This window comes from Ursus americanus, chromosome 23 (genome assembly GCF_024610735.1).
Source record: "Ursus americanus isolate L20-20 chromosome 23, mUrsAme1.1.p, whole genome shotgun sequence".
NCBI classification, from domain to species: domain Eukaryota; kingdom Metazoa; phylum Chordata; class Mammalia; order Carnivora; family Ursidae; genus Ursus; species Ursus americanus.
Genome location: NC_142149.1, coordinates 11393459 through 11410683, shown reverse-complemented (window position 1 = coordinate 11410683; position 17225 = coordinate 11393459). Strand labels below are relative to the sequence as shown.

The following is a 17225-nucleotide window of genomic DNA, read 5'->3' as shown; positions in this document are numbered from 1 at the left end:
AACTTTGTTCAGGCGATAAAGCAACACAAACCAGGTTCTCTGGTTGCTCAGCGCGTGCGCTGTGGTTCTTGATAAGGTTACAGGTGTCTCAGCCACTGGGGAAGGCAGGTCTCCGCTGGCTCATTAATAACCCAATAGTTAACATAATAATGGCCACGTATTGAGAAACTGTTACAGTCTCGCCCTCTCCGTGCTCACCGGCAATCCCCGACCATCGTGTGAGGCAGGTACCTGTCCTGATTTTGGAAGTGAGGAGCCTGTAAAGGTAGTAGAGGTGGCGATCCCAGTCGGGGTCCCTCGGAGTCCAGAGCCCGCGTGCTACTCAGAGTGTGGTCGCTGGTGTGGCTGTCACCTGCGTGCTTGTTAGAAAAGCAGAATTTCAGACCCCTGCGCCCCCCAGGCCCCAGGTCTGCATTGTCACAGGATACACAGGGGTTTCGGTGCACATGGCAGTGGTAGAAGTGAAGCTGTGGCTTGTCTCGCTGCCCTCCCTACCAGCTGCGGCCCGCGGGCACCCCTGGCCATATCGTGGCCTGCCATATGTCAGCCAGGCCCCTTTAAATCTATGTTAAATCAAAGAGAAAATAAAGGGTTGGCTTAGTGGGGGGCGGGGGGGAGGGGAGAGATTGTAGGTGACGGTGGATTTGCCACAAAGTCTCATAACAACCTGGAAAACTTGACACTGACGGTGATGTTAGCATTATGATGCCTACTACGGTGATAATCCTTTTTCCCTTTTTCAAAAATTGTAGTCCTTGGTGATTATTTACCCCAGTCTGACCTTGTCTCCTAAGCTTTTGGAAGGGGGATGTGTGCATCTAGGTGTGGTGGGGGATTTTCATCTCTTTCCAGACCTTCCCTGCACCACGAGGACGGTTTCCCTCCTTGAGATGCCTCCCGTTCCCCCTTCTCTCTCCATGGTTCTCTGCTTCTCTCCCGGTGCTCTGTGGCGGCCAGGACGGGGTGCTGAGCATTGATGGAGTTGCTCGTAGGCTGGGCAGTGTGCGGAGCGCTAGCACTGGCTGTCTTGTTTCGTCCTTTCAGGATCTCGTCAGAGCACAGGGTCATGCTTCAGAAAAGGGGAGTTGGGCTCTGAGGGCTTAGGTAACTTTCCCACGGGTCACGGCCAGAGTCATTACTTAGCCACTCATGTGGGGGCATTCACGGGTCAGGCTCATCTCCAGCTATAAGACCATGGACTGAGTTTGGTTTTTTTTTAGGAAATATAACTGGTTTGACTCCCACTGTTTCCAGTGGCTGAAGCTTCTCCAAATTCTCCAAACATGGCTTGAAATGTTTAAACTGTCCCTAGCCACCTGCGTTTGGTCAGACGTCAGGTCACATGAAATCCTGATGGTTGACCTAGGAAAGCACCAAGCGTTGCGCCCCGTAGACAGAAGTCATCATTTAGGGAGGTCGGCAGAAAAAGACAGGGATGGCGGCTATTGGTTGGCTATGGGACTCTGCTTGAGTAATTTAATTTGCTTGAACCTCAGTTTCTCTCGCAACAAAATGGGAATAGTAATGTCTGTAGCTCACGGACGTCTTTGCGAGCTTTGCAGAGTGGCCGGGCTTGTCCGAGGAGCATAAAGGCCTGTTAGAAGGAAAGGGAAGAAGGCATTTTATTGGTTTCACACTGGAGGAAACAGCAGATGGGAAAAATCGTCTGGGGCCAGGTTATTAAGTGTTTTGTACTCACGCCCATCGCTGCATAAAAGCATTTTGTTCGACACCGCGGCTGCGCAGGTCATGGAAAGGAACACCATCTGTGGTTTCCACACAGGCACCTTGAGAGGGACTGTTACACCGATGTGGCCCTTCCTCTCTACGAAAACCTCAACATCGTGGAGCAGCCTGTGAACCTGAGCAGACTGGCGCAGAAATATGCCGAGAAAGCTACCCAGTTCATCCAGCACGCAAGGTCAGAACCCCCTTCCCACCCCCCGCCCTGGGGCTGCCCTCCCACCCCCACCCCCGTGGCCCCTGGCCTCAGCGCCCCTCCAAGCCACACTGGAGTCCCATTGCCCAACAAACAGGGACACGTGCATGTTCCCTGTACGTGAAACTAGAGAACAGTCTCCCCTAGAATCTCCAGACCTGGGTTAGAAGCTCCGCAGGTCTGTTCCCTGAGTTCCTGGGAGCTGTCCCCTACCCCTCTCCTCGGAGCTCCTGGATGGTAGGGCCTGCCGCTGTGTTCGGGACACTCGAGGCATTCGGGGCTTCATTACTTGGCGGGGCAGATTACTTCGTACTGCTGCGGTTACAAACTCACCACCAACTTACTGGCTAAAACAACAGCAGTTTATTCTCCGGCTCCGGAGGCTGGATGTCCCAAATGAGTCTGGTGGGGCTAAAATCAAGGTATCAGCAGGGCTATCTTCTTCCAGAGGTTCCAGGCGAGGAATGTTTCTCGTCTCTTCTGCCTTCTGGTGGCTGCTGGCATCCCTTGGCTTAGGGCCCCGTCATTCTAATCTCGGTATCTGTTGTCCCTTTGCCTTCTTGTCTTCTGGAGTCAAATCGCCCCTTGCACCCTCTTTTAAGGACACTTGCAATTATGTTTAGGGTCTTCCAGGTGAATGCAAGAGAATCTCCCAATCTCCAGATCCTTAATTCAGCTGCACCTGCAACATCTCTCTTGCTGTAAAAGGTAACACTCGCGGATTCCACGGATGAGACCCCAGATAGCTTTGGGGGCTATTATTCAATATAACGCACGGGAGTTACAATTCCAGCATCTGCAGGGCGCTGGTAGCTTCCAGAGGGAAGCAGGCTGAGTGTAAGGCGTTAGGGAGTGGTGGGGCCTGTGGTGAACTTGGAAGCACAGGCCCCTTGTAAGGAGCAGCTGGTACCTAGCTCCGGCTGCCTGTGGCTTCTTTAGGAAATAGGAGCCGAGACTGTCAGATCCTTCTCTTTCACAAGACACACAAGACACACCTGGCCCATGTGTGAAATCTCCTGATCTTTAAATGTTAGAAGTGACTTATTAAAAATAACGAAACACGAAAAGCAGAACTGTGCCATACCCCTGGATGCCCATGGTCGCCCTGCCCTCCCACCTTGGCCTTGCCCCCACCCTCCATAGCTGCCTTTGCTCTGGCCTCTAACAAGCCTGGGGGTGATTGGCTCATCTTTCTCCCAAGACTGCAAACTCCTCCGGGGCAGTGGAACATCTTCCAGCAACTTCTTTGGTATTCCCCACAGCCTTAGCCTAAGAGGGCAAGAAACGACGTGCCGCATGCCTGTCTGCTTGTGCAGAATTAAAAATGGACTCCACCTATGGAGCATATTGGTCCTTGACTGTACAAGAATCCCCGCCACCCCTTGCTCAGCCACAGATTCTTCTAGAGAGCAGGGCAACAGGCAGAGCAGAGGTACCAATTTATTCTTGATAATGAAACCTACTTACGGCTTAAATATGGAGAGCAGCCGGTTGGGGCTTCAGGGATCACATCTTAAAAGTTTTTCAGGGCTTTCTGAGAAACACTGGCTTTTTTGGGGGGTGGCTGATATGAAACAGGCAAGCCCCTTCTCCCATCTGGAGGATTGAACATGTCTCTCTGCTCCCTGGAGCTTCGAGATGGTTCAGGTCCCTGTGCCCCGTGACAGGTGAATGCTTCGTGGCTGGTGGGGACAGTTCAGTCCTCAGTGCTTGGGACAGCACAGTGCCCTTGAGGAGAAGTGACAGCCTGCTGGGGACAAGGGACTGCTTCATGCTCTCAAGTGGGCATGGGGCTGTTCATCGATCAGTTAACTAATCGCTTACAGGACAGACAAATCCACAAACAACCTCCTTATTGTATGAAAAAGGTGAAGTTTGCCAATTTATTAATTCATTATTAAGGAAAAAGTCACATGAATCCCTTTGCCTTTTAACCTTACAGAAAAGAATCCTTAGGCACGCTGATTTCTTTAGGATTTGACTTGCCAATTCATCCATGATTTTTCGAGCATCAGCAAGAAAGGGCCCCAGGTCTGCACTTCTCTTCTGTGACCCTTCCCCCAGGGCCAGGCCATCCCCCACTTGGGCCTGTGTGTCAGAACTATCAGGAGTCCCAAGAGTGGGGCTTCCTGCTTCTCCTTGGCAAGAAGCCCTCCCTAGACTTCTTCTAAATTTCTACTTAGATCTTTAGTTGTATTTAGACCCTTGACTTGGCAGCATGCCCAAAGCTAACCTTTGATCTGGGTGTTTTAAACAGCAGGCAAAGTTCTTAACCAACAAAAAAGGAGAGATCAGATATCATGAGCTCCTGGGTCATGGAGTTGCCAGTCCTCTCTGCGCCCCAGGGTCTGGGATGGCACGCTGAGCCTAAATAGGGAATATGGGTCCTGATAAGTATGAGTGTGCTGGCCCAGGCATGAGCAATAGCTTAGGATATCTGAAATCAGAGTGCATGGTCAACGTGGCGGAGCACCCCTCATTCAGAACTAGGTCCCCGAGGGGCGCCTGGGTGGCACAGTGGTTAAGCGTCTGCCTTCGGCTCAGGGCGTGATCCCAGCGTTATGGGATCGAGCCCCACATCAGGCTCCTCCGCTATGAGCCTGCTTCTTCCTCTCCCACTCCCCCTGCTTGTGTTCCCTCTCTCGCTGGCTGTCTCTATCTCTGTCAAATAAATAAATAAAATCTTTAAAAAAAAAAAAAAAAAGAACTAGGTCCCCGAGATACACGGGTGACACACAAGCCCCCCCCTCCCTCCCCCCCGCCTTTCTGGGCTGGAGCCAAGGACCCACGTCAAGGTCTTGATTCCCTCCTGGACTTGCCTCCTCGACCCCGCCCCCGCATTGCTCTCCCCCTCCTGGTCTGCCCCTTGCCTTCCATTCACCCAGCGCCCACCTGTACCCCAACCTGCCGCCTGCATCAGGGCTCCGGGTTCAGCTATAACCTGGTGCCCACTCCCCCCACCCCCTTCTTTCCCCTCTCTCCTGTGCCAGGGCCCCGATGAATGCAGAGTGAGGCAAAGAAGGAGCTAAGGAACAGCTGGGCAGTGGGACCTGGAGTCTTCCTCTCCTACAGCTTCTCCCCGGTGCGGTTCACCTGCCCCAGCTGCTACCAGCACAGCCCACCTGTACCCCCATCCTGCAGGCCTCACCCCAAACCCGGCTTGGTTCCCCCGTTACAACGTCCCACAGTAACCCTGTATGTAGTTCTTCTCCATCACTCCTATTAATTTGTAAATAATTATCTGATTCATTTTTTAGTTGCATTTTCCTCTCCTGTTTCCAATTCAATGTGAAGCTCCAGGAAGGTGGCAGTCCTATCTGTCATGTTCCTGGCTCTGTCCCCAGGGCCTGGGGCCTAGTTAGAGCTTAATAAATATTCCCTGAGTGAGTGAATAACGAGTGGGTGACTTTATCTTGCCCTAAAGGTGTGCCGGTGTTGCCCTAGGGATACAGACGTGAGTTAGGTCTGTCCTTGCTTTTGAGTGGCTCCTAGGCTAGTAGGGAAACAGATTTGTGGAAAGCTACTTTCGCGCAGTTTGTATGGTCAATGCTGATGAGGATGGTGAGGGAGGGGAGAAGACAGGGGCAGGCAGCAGGAAGCCGTCCATGACCTGGGAGCAAAGGAGGCATGTTGGAGGCTTTTGAGCTGGATCTTAAGAATTAAGTAAGTGTTTGTAGGCAAGGTACCAGGGAGGTTACTGCCAGGAGAGGAGTAGCATGACCAAGGCATAGGAAGGCAGAAGGTCAGGTGTTTGGAAAGCTGGCATATAGAGTCTCTGAGCAGGAAGGAGGGTAAGGCTGGAAGGGACCCAGGTTGGGAAGGGCCTCGAATGCTGGGCTGCTGGGTTCCCCTGCAGTGGAGTCCCTGTGTGCTTCTAAACAGGGACCTGGGTTCCCATGTGGGTTTGGGATGCTGTCTGTAACACTGAAGCCCAGAGAAAGATGGAGAAATGTGGAGGCAAGTCTATTCCAGAGAGACCCCTTGTCTGGAGCCGGAAGCCAACCAGGTAGATCCCTACCCCTCCTGGTTCCACCTGCAGGTCAGGCTCTCTGGCCAGGCGCCCACTGGGGACCTTTCATGAGAGGGCTTTCTATTTCAGATCAGATGATTTTGTCCAGATTTGGCTGTCCTGGGTTTTAATCTTTAGCCCACCCTCCATGCCCTGCCCCATCCTCTCTCTCCTGGAATGTCCTCTCTGACATCTGCCTTTTTTTTTCTTCTGTGCTCACTACTCCACTCATTTTGCCATACAAATTATATGTATCCCCTTTAGAAATCTCTGAAAATGGAGACAAACACATAGGAAAAAAAAAAAATCACCCTGAATGCCACACCCCAGACATAACCTCTTTTGATAGATTTCAGCAAGTTCTTCTAGCCTCATTCTGTGCTGGTGCGTTAACACACATATATATATCTATTTTTTTTAAAGATTTTTATTTATTCAACAGAGATAGAGACAGCCAGCGAGAGAGGGAACACAAGCAGGGGGAGTGGGAGAGGAAGAAGCAGGCTCATAGCGGAGGAGCCTGACGTGGGGCTCGATCCCATAACGCCGGGATCATGCCCTGAGCTGAAGGCAGACGCTTAACTGCTGTGCCACCCAGGCGCCCCTTTATATATATCTATTTTTTAAGAAAAATGGAATTATGCTGTCTTATACTCAGCTTTTTCTTTTCTAGAAAGCAACAGACTTCTTCCACTCTTTATTATTATATTCTTATTTTTATGTTCCGTATAGGAGCATACTGAAGGGCTGGTTTGGGGGCTAGATGGCCCAGGGAGCCAGCATGTGTGATTTCCGCACGATGCTGTCTCTCTGAATTCTGGATGGCATCAGGACGCAGGTAAAGAGGTACATCTCCGAGCACCACGCATCATGTATTATTCAGAATTGTCAGTAAAAAGGCTTCCGTTTATTAAATGCTTCCTAGAGGCAGTTAATAATCACAACTTTATCAGGGAGCTATAGTCGTCCCCACTGTGGAGACGACAGAGGTTAAGTTAATTGCCCAGGGTTGCACAGCCATAAAGTAAAAATCCCAGGGATTTGGGTACAGGTGTCCAGAGACTGTGCTTTCTGTCTGTCTGTGCTGCTCTCGCTCAGCCTTGCACATATCTCTCAGCCTCTGGCCCGGGGTGCTGACGGGACTTTGATAATGGGTGGGAGTTTAGAGCATAATGACAGGGATAGGACAAAGTGTGGGCGGTGGGACCTACCCCCTAACCCCAACCTGGTAAATGAGTAACAACAACAATAAAAAAAAGCCCTGATTTGGAACATTTGCCATTTCTGTGGTGTGAATACTCTCACGTTGGCTAGTTTCAGGCCACCAAGCAGGTGTCACTGAACATGAAGTTGGTAAGAGAGGCGCTAGAGTACTGGTCAGATGGCATTTGCACCACACAGATACAAAAGATAAGCTCAAGAGCATGCATAATAGTAAAATGTCGTGGAATAGTCAGGATGAGATAAATCGTAAGAATTTATGACTTTTGCTTTTCACATGATTTATTTCAGTGTAAGTTGATATCATTTAATTTTTAATGATGGCCATGTTTAACAACTAGCTTGCAAAATTCCAGGAGTTGGAGCCGCTCCCGCCGGCAGGCCGCTGCGGTAGGGTATCTACCTGTTAGAAACAGGTGCCCCGGGGCGCCTGGGTGGCACAGCGGTTAAGCGTCTGCCTTCGGCTCAGGTCGTGATCCCGGCGTTATGGGATTGAGCCCCACATCAGGCTCCTCCGCTATGAGCCTACTTCTTCCTCTCCCACTCCCCTGCTTGTGTTCCCTCTCTCGCTGGCTGTCTCTATCTCTGTCGAATAAATAAATAAAATCTTTAAAAAGAAAAGAAAAGAAGAAAAGAAAAGAAAAGAAAAGAAAAGAAAAGAAAAGAAAAGAAAAGAAACGAAACAGGCGCCCCCTCTGGGTGGCTGCTGATCTCTGCCGGGGCGCCTCAGTTGGCCGGTGGACTCTGGGGGGAATTAGGCATCTAGTCATTCTCTCAGCAGGACGTCCTGGTGCAGGACACAACTTACACAACCGCACATTATCATCCCTGGGAGAGCGGGCAACAGACGCTAAATCAGCACTAGCTAATGGAATTCTCCCCAAGGATGAGAATGTTCTCTGTCTGTGCTGTCCAAGATGGGAGCCACTAGTCACCTGTGGCTTCTGAGCATTTGAAATCGTCGGCTCAGGCAACTGAAACACTGAATTAAATAGATAATATATATCATATGTAGGATTTTTGTGTGTATATATAGTGGTAAATATACATACCATAACATTTACCTTCTTAAGTGTGCATTTCAGCCTGAAGTACATTCACATCGTTATACAACCATCACCATCCATCCGTCCACAGAACTGGTTTTCATCATCCCAAACCGAAACACTGTACTCATTAGACACCAATTTCCCCTTCCCCCAAGTCTCTGGTGCCCAGCGTTTTACTTTCTATCTCTATGAAGTTGACCACGCTTGGGACCTTCTCTAGGTGGGGAATCTTACAGTGTTTGTCCTTCGTCACCTGGCTTATTTCACTTAGCATAGCGTCTTCCAGGCTCCTCTGTGTTGTAGCAGGTGAGACACTGAATTCTTAATTTTATTTAATTTTCATTCATTGAAACCTAAACAGCCACATGTGAGTTGTGGCTACCACATTGGAAAATGCAACCCTAGAAATGTTGCACAGAAACTCTTGGTTAATCCGCTATGAGCCTGCTTCTTCCTCTCCCACTCCCCCTGCTTGTGTTCCCTCTCTCGCTGGCTGTCTCTATCTCTGTCGAATAAATAAATAAAAAATCTTTAAAAAAAAAAAAAAAAAGAAAGAAAGAAACTCTTGGTTAAGATGGAGGGGAGACCCCTGTCATGGGACTTGTGTCTTCAGTTTTATGCCTACTGTTGACAAGAGCTGAGTACAGGCACAGCCCCAATCAGGGGACCCTGGGAGTCAGGACGCAGGGGGCTCCACAGGGCGCAGCTTGAGGCAGAGCTGGGGAGCACTCAGAGGACTTGATGCGGGGTGGTGTAAATTGGGGTAAGCTAAATAATTGAGAGCCACCTTGAAAATCTTATCTCTGGGGGAGCTGTGTAAAAAAGACCCACGCTTCTATCACCTCTCTGTACCAACTTAATAGATCCCCCGAAAGACACCCTCCCCCATAGGTGTGGTCTGTGGGAGGGGGCTCCATGAAGGTCCCTGCTGCTTCCGGCAGGGTGAGGCTGGAGTTCTGCAGCTGGCTGGATCCTGTTCCTTGCCTGGGGGTGGGGGTGGGGGACAGACAGGAAGCCCAGGCCACCCAGGCTCTCTCCCCTCCCCAGAGGACTAGAATAGGGGCAGCCAGCGTCTGGGCCTCTAATGGGGCCTTGATCTAGACGTTCCCGGTGGTCCTGTGCGCGTCCTTGGAATTGTCTGTGGTCAACGCGAGTCATCACTCATCTTCTGGAAAGGGCCGGGGCTGGGAAAGGATGTGATGGCCTGGATGCTGCGAAGGAGCAGAGGCCGTTTTAAACTAGGTCTGCGCTGGATTCTCAAGTGCAGCAGTTAAGAGCAAGCCAATGCGAGTTTGAATCCAGATTCTAATCACTTACTAATAGGTATCCTTGGGCAAGTCCTTTCATCTTCTTGAGCCTCCGATGCTTCATCTGGGAAAGGGAACTTGAGGGTTGTCATGAGGGTGAATTTAGACAGCATGAATCGCATTTAATAAGCTCTGAGTCAATGACAAAGGACAGTCACGATGATTACGATGACTCCCAGTTTTTAACTGGCTAACCAGATGACCTCCACATTCCCTGGCAAGGCTGTAGACCGGTGTGTACTTCCTGAGCACACGGGGCAGAGGGTGTTCTGGGGCTTCTCTCTGAGGCAGAGGAGAGCCGCGGAGACCCTGGACAAGCCAGCAGAGCCTTCTGGAGAGTTACCTCTTGGTTCTCCTGTTTCAGCGCCAGCGGAAGGCCCTTCCTACTGTACGTGGGCCTGGCCCACATGCACGTGCCCTTATCCAGAACGCAGCTCTCAGCAGACCCACAGGGCCGAAGGCCATATGGCGCTGGTCTCCGGGAGATGGACAGCCTGGTGGGCCAGATCAAGGACAAAGTTGACCGCACAGCAAAAGAAAACACATTCCTCTGGTTTACAGGTGAAGTAGTCAAACCCAGCCAGCTCACTGAGATCTAATGGATAACCCTGCCCACACCCCCTCTGAAGAGCGGAATCCAGCTAAGTGATCCTCTTTCACGGGGCGGGGGGCTTGCTTTGAACTTGGCGTCCTGCTAGTGTTTGTTGGCCTGAGTGCTGAGCACCTGCCCATTGGGGCCTCCAAAGCTGAGCCACTGGAAAACTTTGCTCAGAGAGCAGGTACCCTGCTGACCTCTTCTGTATTGATTTAGGGCCACCTGGGCAGTGACTTTGACATTCCTCGGGTGGTTCTCAGTTTCCCTCCTCACCATCTTCCCAGTCCCAAAGACTCCAGTCGCCACCGGTCACCAGGTCACATCTTTTGGCTGAGTGGGCCGAACTAGTGAGCTATTTAAAGGGCCTGCCCAGGCACTGTGGGTCCCAGGTGCCCTTCTGGAACAGGGGCAGTGGTTGAAAGCACTGCTCTCAGGGGAGGCAGAGACCCCAGCTTGAATCTGTCCATTACTATTGGAAAAGGCTCTTTACCTTCTATAAGCCTGTTTCCTCTTATGCAGAACTGAGCTCGCAATAGCATCTACTGAATAGCCCGTTGAACGATCACGAGATAACGTCAGGGAGGCGCTGGGTGCATCCTAGGCGCTCAGGAAAGAGCTGCGGGGCTAAGGACGGTTGTAAAACTGTAGGAGAAGGTAATAGCATCTAAGACAAGAACCTCACCGTGGGGCTAGCTTGGGGCAGGGAAAGCCCACCTCTCTAAGAGCCCAGCAGAGGCGGGCCTCATACAACAGGTCATTCTTCAGGGGCAGAGATCATATTTGTTTTTACAGGTTCTTCTCCTGCTGAGTCAGGGATATGGGACCAGGGAGGGAGAATGGGCAAAAGCGTCCACGAGCCTATCGATCGCTACATGTTGCTTCTTTTGGTTTGCAGGAGACAATGGCCCGTGGGCCCAGAAGTGTGAGCTGGCAGGTAGCGTGGGTCCCTTCACTGGATCGTGGCAAACTCATCAAGGTAGGGACTCAGCTGGGGTTGGCGCGTCCCGCCGGGGGTAGAGCCCAGGCCAGGCTGTGGGGTCTGTCTCTGGGAGGACCAACTCCTATGTAGGCCTTCTGGCCATCATTACGAAACACAGACAAGTTGCTCACCAGCCACCAGCTCCTGGGGAAGAAATAAACTAAGAGACGAGAGTTTCTATTGAGCCTCGACCACCCCTTTCTCTCCTCCTACAGCCCCTGGACTCCCTAGGGGGCCGGGCCCTCAGTCCACGGACCTTCCAACAAATACACTTCACCTTGACTTTCATCCCACTGCCCTTGCTCGTCCTCCTTGCTTTCTTTTCTTTCCTTTTTTTTTTCAGTCATCCCTCCGTCCATCCAACCATGAATTTATTTCATTCATTCAGGAAACATTCAGGGCATAAAATGCACGGTTTTTATACACATTATTCCTAAACCTTACAATGTGGGAAGGTAGGTAGTAACATCTCTATTTACAGGTGAAGAAGGAGAGCCTCAGAGAGGCTAATAACTTGCCCAAGGTCACACAGCTTGTGAGGAGGGAGCCAGGCTGTCTCCCCAAGTTAAAGTCAGTGATCTCCCCACCGCACGACACTGCCTGTTTCTACTTAAACCTCCCTCAGCCCCCAGCTCAGTGCCCATGTGCTCTGGGAAAGCTGCCCCCCCAAGGACCTCGCTTTCTAAGACAGTGGCTGGGCTGGGGACCATTTGGCAGTAAGGACCAAAGGCTTGGAACATATGCCTGTGGATGCATCGGTTCTTCCTGGTCAGTTGAGCGCACAGTGATATATGTGAAAGGATGCTCACTGCATAGGTTTCTAAAAAAATAGTTGGGCCTTACCCAAGTGTCCAGCAAGAGAGGAGTGCTTACAGAAATGGTGATAACATTTAAGGAAATTCTAAGGAACTGCTGAAGTGATGCATATTTTGACCTGGAAACATTTACCTTAAATACTTTTCAGTGAGTAAAGCAGGTTATAAAGCAATATATAAAGTATGATTTTCTTATATGAAAATAAGCATACCGGGGCGACAGGGTGGCTCAGTTGGTTAAGCATCTGCCTTCAGCTCAGGTCGTGATCTTAGGGTCCTGGGATCGAACCTTGCTTTGGGTTCTCTGCTCAGCAGGGAGTCTGCTTCTCCCTCGCCCTCTGCGCTCTTTCTCTCAAATAAATAAATAAAATCTTAAAAAAAATTAAGCATACCGTTCTCATAAAAAATCTCGAGAGAGGTACCAAAAGTTAACAAAGGATTAGGAGTGATTACCTATGGGTAGGGGAAGGTGGGTTTACATGTGATTTTTTTTCACAACAAACTGGTCTTGTTTGTGTCCTAAAAGATTAAAATAAACTTTTTGGAAAGTGCTGTGTCCAAGGGGTTCAGAGGTGGGCTTGGGGGGATTACCCCCTCCCTGGGCTGGGCTTTCCCTTCTGTCCAGCTCCTGACCTATGGCTTCCAGTCTCTCCAGGTCAGAGGGTGCAAACTGCTTTTCCTATTAGTCTGGCAGAATATTTGTAGTTACCTAGACACGAGAACATTCAGGCATCTCATGGCTGTTGGTGAGAAGGAAGTGCTGATCATTCGTTTTTATTTGTCACCTTTAACCTGGTGTCTGTCCAATCAGATCCTTCGAGAACTTCACAGGTGATTGTGTCTGTGGTCAGGTCTTGTGCCTGGAGATTCGAGTTGGGGGTCAGGAGAACTGGGTGCCTCTTCCCCCTAACCTGCTCGGTGACCAGGGGGCTTCATATCATGTGTTGTTTCTCTCCATACATATTGACCTCTTTGACTGGTTCTGTTCAGGAACACTTTCTGGAGAAATGGGCAGAAAAAGGTACCAGGACTAGAAGAGGGTTAAATATGCCTGATCCTTGCAACCATAGGCTAGAGAGATAGGGTGAGAGCTGGGAGTGGTTTTTTGCATTAGCTGATTGTAATTGCTCCTGTCCGTACTTGGGATACCCTCAGGCTCAGGCTACGGGCTTCAGTGCTCAGTTGGAAAGCCTGAAAGAGCCTGGAATCAGGACTCTCCACAGTAAGATTCCAGAAGGCTCTGGAGACCTTGGATGGGGCGGGTAAGCCTGCGTCAGTAAGTGGTTCCTCTGTAGGTAGCTCTCTGTTCCCTAAGAAGATGACCTCTGATCTCCTATCTAGACCAGCCTTATCTTGTCTCTCTCCCCTTTAGGAGACAGTTTCGAAATAGTGAATTAGGTGTACAGATGGGGAGTGGGGCGCTGTTCTTTGAGGAAAGTACTTTGTCCCGTGAGAAACACGATTATGAGGGGTGCCTGGGTGGCGCAGTCGGTTAAGCGTCCAACTCTTGGTTTCGGCTCAGGTTGTGATCTCAGGGTGGGGGGATCGAGCCCCACATGGGGCCCTGTGCTGGGGATGCAAAGATGAACAATGACCCTGGCTTTAAGGATTGATGATCCAGAGCGGTGTTTCCCAGATTTTAATGTGTAGACAATCTCCTGAGGATCCTGCAGTTCGGACTCGGTAAATCTGGGATGGCCAGGGACATGTTGCATTTCTAACAGGCTCCTAGGCGACACTGAGGTGGCTGGTCCAGAGATGAGCTCCTGGAACCACCAAGCTAGAATATCCACGTGGAAACCGTATGAATCTAGAACTTTCAGATCGAGACCAGTAGTTATCGGGCTATGGTCCCAGACCCACAGTGGTAGCACTACCTGAGAACTTGTTAGAAGCAGGAATTCTGGGACCTCACCCCAGACCTATTGAGTCAGAAACTCTGGGGAGGGATCCTGGCAATCTGTGTTTTACCGTGTCCTTCAGGTCGTTTTTGATACAGGTTAAAATCTGAGCCCCACCTGTCTAGAACTACCCTGTCTCGTACGCCAGGCATGCTGGCCACTCTTCAAGGGCTCAGAAGCCACGTGTGGCCGGTGGCTACCATATTGGACAGTGCGAATGGAGAACATTTCCGTCACTGCAGGCAGTTCGATTGGACAATGCTGGAAGCCTCCACAGAGGCAGGAGATTATAATCCTGGATAAGGACTGCAAGATAAAGGGGAGCACAAGGGCATCTCACCCACACGGGAGGGAGACAGGAAGGCTTTCCCGAGTGGTTTGAGTTTTGAAGAATGAGTAGGCCACAGCTAGGGATTTGCAGGGGAGGGGGCCATGAGCAGCCTGGGCGGGGGTAGGAAGACCACAGCGTAGGAGCTGCCCAGCCACTGTGTGTGTGTCTGGAGCTCGTGGAAGTGGATAAAGTAGGAGGCAAGGCCAAAGGGAGAGCCGGGGTCAGTGGTCAAGGGTCTTTTGTTTCAGGCGGACCATTTTGGCCTTAATTCTAAAGAAATGTGGAATCGTGGAAAGGTTTTATGAGTAAAAGCGACGTGATTCAATTTTGTTTGAAGTGAGAGTAACCGTATTGATGTGTACGATTCAGTGGCGTTGAGCACATTCTCTGCGCTGTGCGGGCATGACCCCTGCTGAGCCCCCAGATGTTTTCCTCTCCCCAGTGAAAACCGCATGCAGCTTCAGCACTCACACCCCCCCCCCATCTCCCACTCTTCCCCGCCCCTTGTTCAAGTTAAAAAGAACTCTCTTACGTCAGTGGGGCTGAGGGCAGGGGGCGGGGCAAGACTAGACTCATTTCCACCAAGCCCTGGATGATAAATGAGAGCAGCACGTGATGGACTCCCCAGCAGTATCCCTGCATTCAGAGAATGCCGGGGTAGGAGGACCCCTTGCAATCTTTATTCCAACCACCCTGTCAGCGAGGTGGAGCAGGGCGGAGGGCTTTCCGAGGCCAGCCATTGGTCAAGGGGTTTGTGTCATTTGACCTCCACCAGCCTGTTACTCAACCTGCATGTTGGTCGTTACTCATCCCGAGTTATACCCGGCTAACTGCTCAGCCATCTGGAAAATCCTGTGTTGCTTCTTTGGACCCGTGGTCATCAAGGAAAACGTCTTTGGCCCCTGGAACAGTATGAATCTTTCTGAATCTGCAGGAGGCAGAATGGAGAAGTGGAGGGAGCTAAGGGCTTTGGAAGCCCCAGTGGGGCTCGACTCTTGACTCAGCTTATGAATCCGTGCCCCCTGGACAGTCCAGTTTCCTCCCCTGTAAGGTGGGGCTGCAGACCCCGTTCGAAGGACAGCTGGGAGAATCAACTGGGGTACTGCCCACAGGCACCCAGCCTTGTGAGTGTCCTCTCCTAACCCCCATGATTCTCCATGTCTTCATTCCCAGCTGAAACAGGCCAGTCCCCGTTCATTAAGCCAAACCGGTCAGTGTTAATGTCTAGCCCCACCGAAGTTCGTGGGCAACTTAAATAACATATGGATGACTTTCCAAGCGTTCTGAGTCTTGGGAAGCTTTGCTCTGAAGCTGGATTAGTAGTCTTCTCATTTCGTACTCTGGTGAATGTGGATCTTTTTACTCGGAGCATATCTTTTAGAATATGTGCACCCCAAGGGTCACCACAGCATCTTTAGCCCAAGTCCAGTTCCTTGTGGGATAGTTCGTTCACAGTTGGGAAAGCTAAACTGGTCAGTATTAACGTCTGGTCCTACCAGAAATAGCCAGTAGCATCTGAGGATGAAAACTGAATGAAGTACCTCCAGGAAACAGTCTGGCTTAACTATTTTTGAAAATACAACTTTTTCCCTCTCTGCTGCTCTAGATGTTGCCTTTACATAGGACCAGAAAATGGAATTTTTCACAGCTAAAGCATGTGTGTGTTTCATCTGATCAAGCAAAGCTTAACTATTCATATCAAATAAAATTATAATGTTAATCAATTTTAAAAAAGAACACTCTTTTCTGGGGGGGTAAGTCATAAACACGTGCGGCTTACTGTGTACCTGGAGGTGGGGTGGGGGGCACAGCACTGAATTCTCGATGGGGAAGGGGCTGGATGCCATTCTCTTCTTTTCTCAGGAAAGCCTGAAGGTGAACTTTGCCTAGGGGTAAACACTTCCCCTTCCTAATTCTCCAAACCAGCTTCCCATCCGGCTCCTCCACAGCCCTCCTCCTCCTCCCTGCTCAGCATGATGCTTGGGGGCTTTGGGAAGTCAGGCAGAACCCTGCGTGGAAGGGGGCGCGGCAAGGGGCCTCAGGTCACGGGAGGGAGGCTGGGGGTCCCTCTGGACCCCCTGCTCCTCCTCATCCAGGTTCCTCTTCAGTGGGATGCCTGCTCATCCTGCTGTAAGGGGGCCGGTCTTGAGAGCAGATGAAAGGGAGAAAGCAGTCAATGTTTTCGCAACGGAGCAGGACAAACAGTACCCAGAGCCCTGCTTCTGTCTCCCCGCAGCCAGCCCGCTACGTCAGGCCACGCGCTGCCTTCCCCTGTTCCTGGGGCCCCAGGCCCCCCTCCTTGTCTTCCCTTTCCTTTCCTGGCCAAGCCGCCTTGCTCAGCTGATGGGATGAGGCAGTGTCTCCTGGAGCCATCTCTCCACCCTGTGCAGGAGTGAGGATGCTTCTCTGGGCTTGGCCTGCGCCCTGCAGGGGCGAGAAGAAACTGAACCAGGGGGCTGGGGACAGAGCAGAGCACCTCTACTTTCTCCCAAACCAAGAGGGCCTGAGGTGCGTGCGCATGGCTGACACAGAGCCCCCTCCCCCCGCCAGCCCCAGCGCAGCCCTGGCTCACAGCAGCCGTCCCTCCCTTCCCCACTCCAGCCCTGTTTCCTACCCGGGACAGAACCAGCACCTTGTTTGTCCCCTAACTGACTGCTCCTCTGTCTGGAAAATCTTTTCTTGTTTTATTTGAAGAGCAGAACTGTTCCTTCCTCCCCCTTGGTGATGAGGAAACATTCTGTTGAATTTGGCATCCTGAGCTTCTAGGAGACCTTGGTTGTTTGTAATTTGATGCTATCAGGTTGTTGCGTAAGCTTTCCCACTGGGAAGCGGCTCCGCATCCTGGGCCTTCTGTTCCGCTTGGGGCAGGGGGGTGGGGTGGAGAAAGGTCAGAGGTGGGGCTGGGTGAGGGAGAGAGGGACACGGGATGTTGGCTGTTGGCCCTGGTGAGGGGGCAGGGCCAGCTGGTGGGGACCCAGTGGAAGTCAAATTGTGTCTCCTTCTGGGACATTGGCCACCTGGCTTGGAATGTCCCCATCACCACGCTCAAGGCCACCCCAGGCCAGCCAGAGTCCTCGGT

General features: G+C 51.2%; 1 protein-coding gene across 12 annotated transcripts in view; it reads left to right on the top strand.

The window, feature by feature from the left end:
• ARSG (arylsulfatase G) overlaps positions 1–17225 on the top strand; it is a 127201-nt gene that overhangs the window by 65404 nt on the left and 44572 nt on the right. For all 12 annotated transcript variants that reach the window (XR_015721251.1, XR_015721250.1, XR_015721252.1 and 9 more), the window contains 3 exons: positions 1784–1921; positions 9890–10086; positions 11016–11096. Coding sequence is in view for 9 of the 12 variants with exons in the window: in XM_087854191.1 (XP_087710317.1) it covers positions 1784–1921; positions 9890–10086; positions 11016–11096 (416 nt within the window). In the remaining 3 variants the exon portion in view is untranslated. The remainder of the gene's footprint in view (positions 1–1783; positions 1922–9889; positions 10087–11015; positions 11097–17225) is intronic.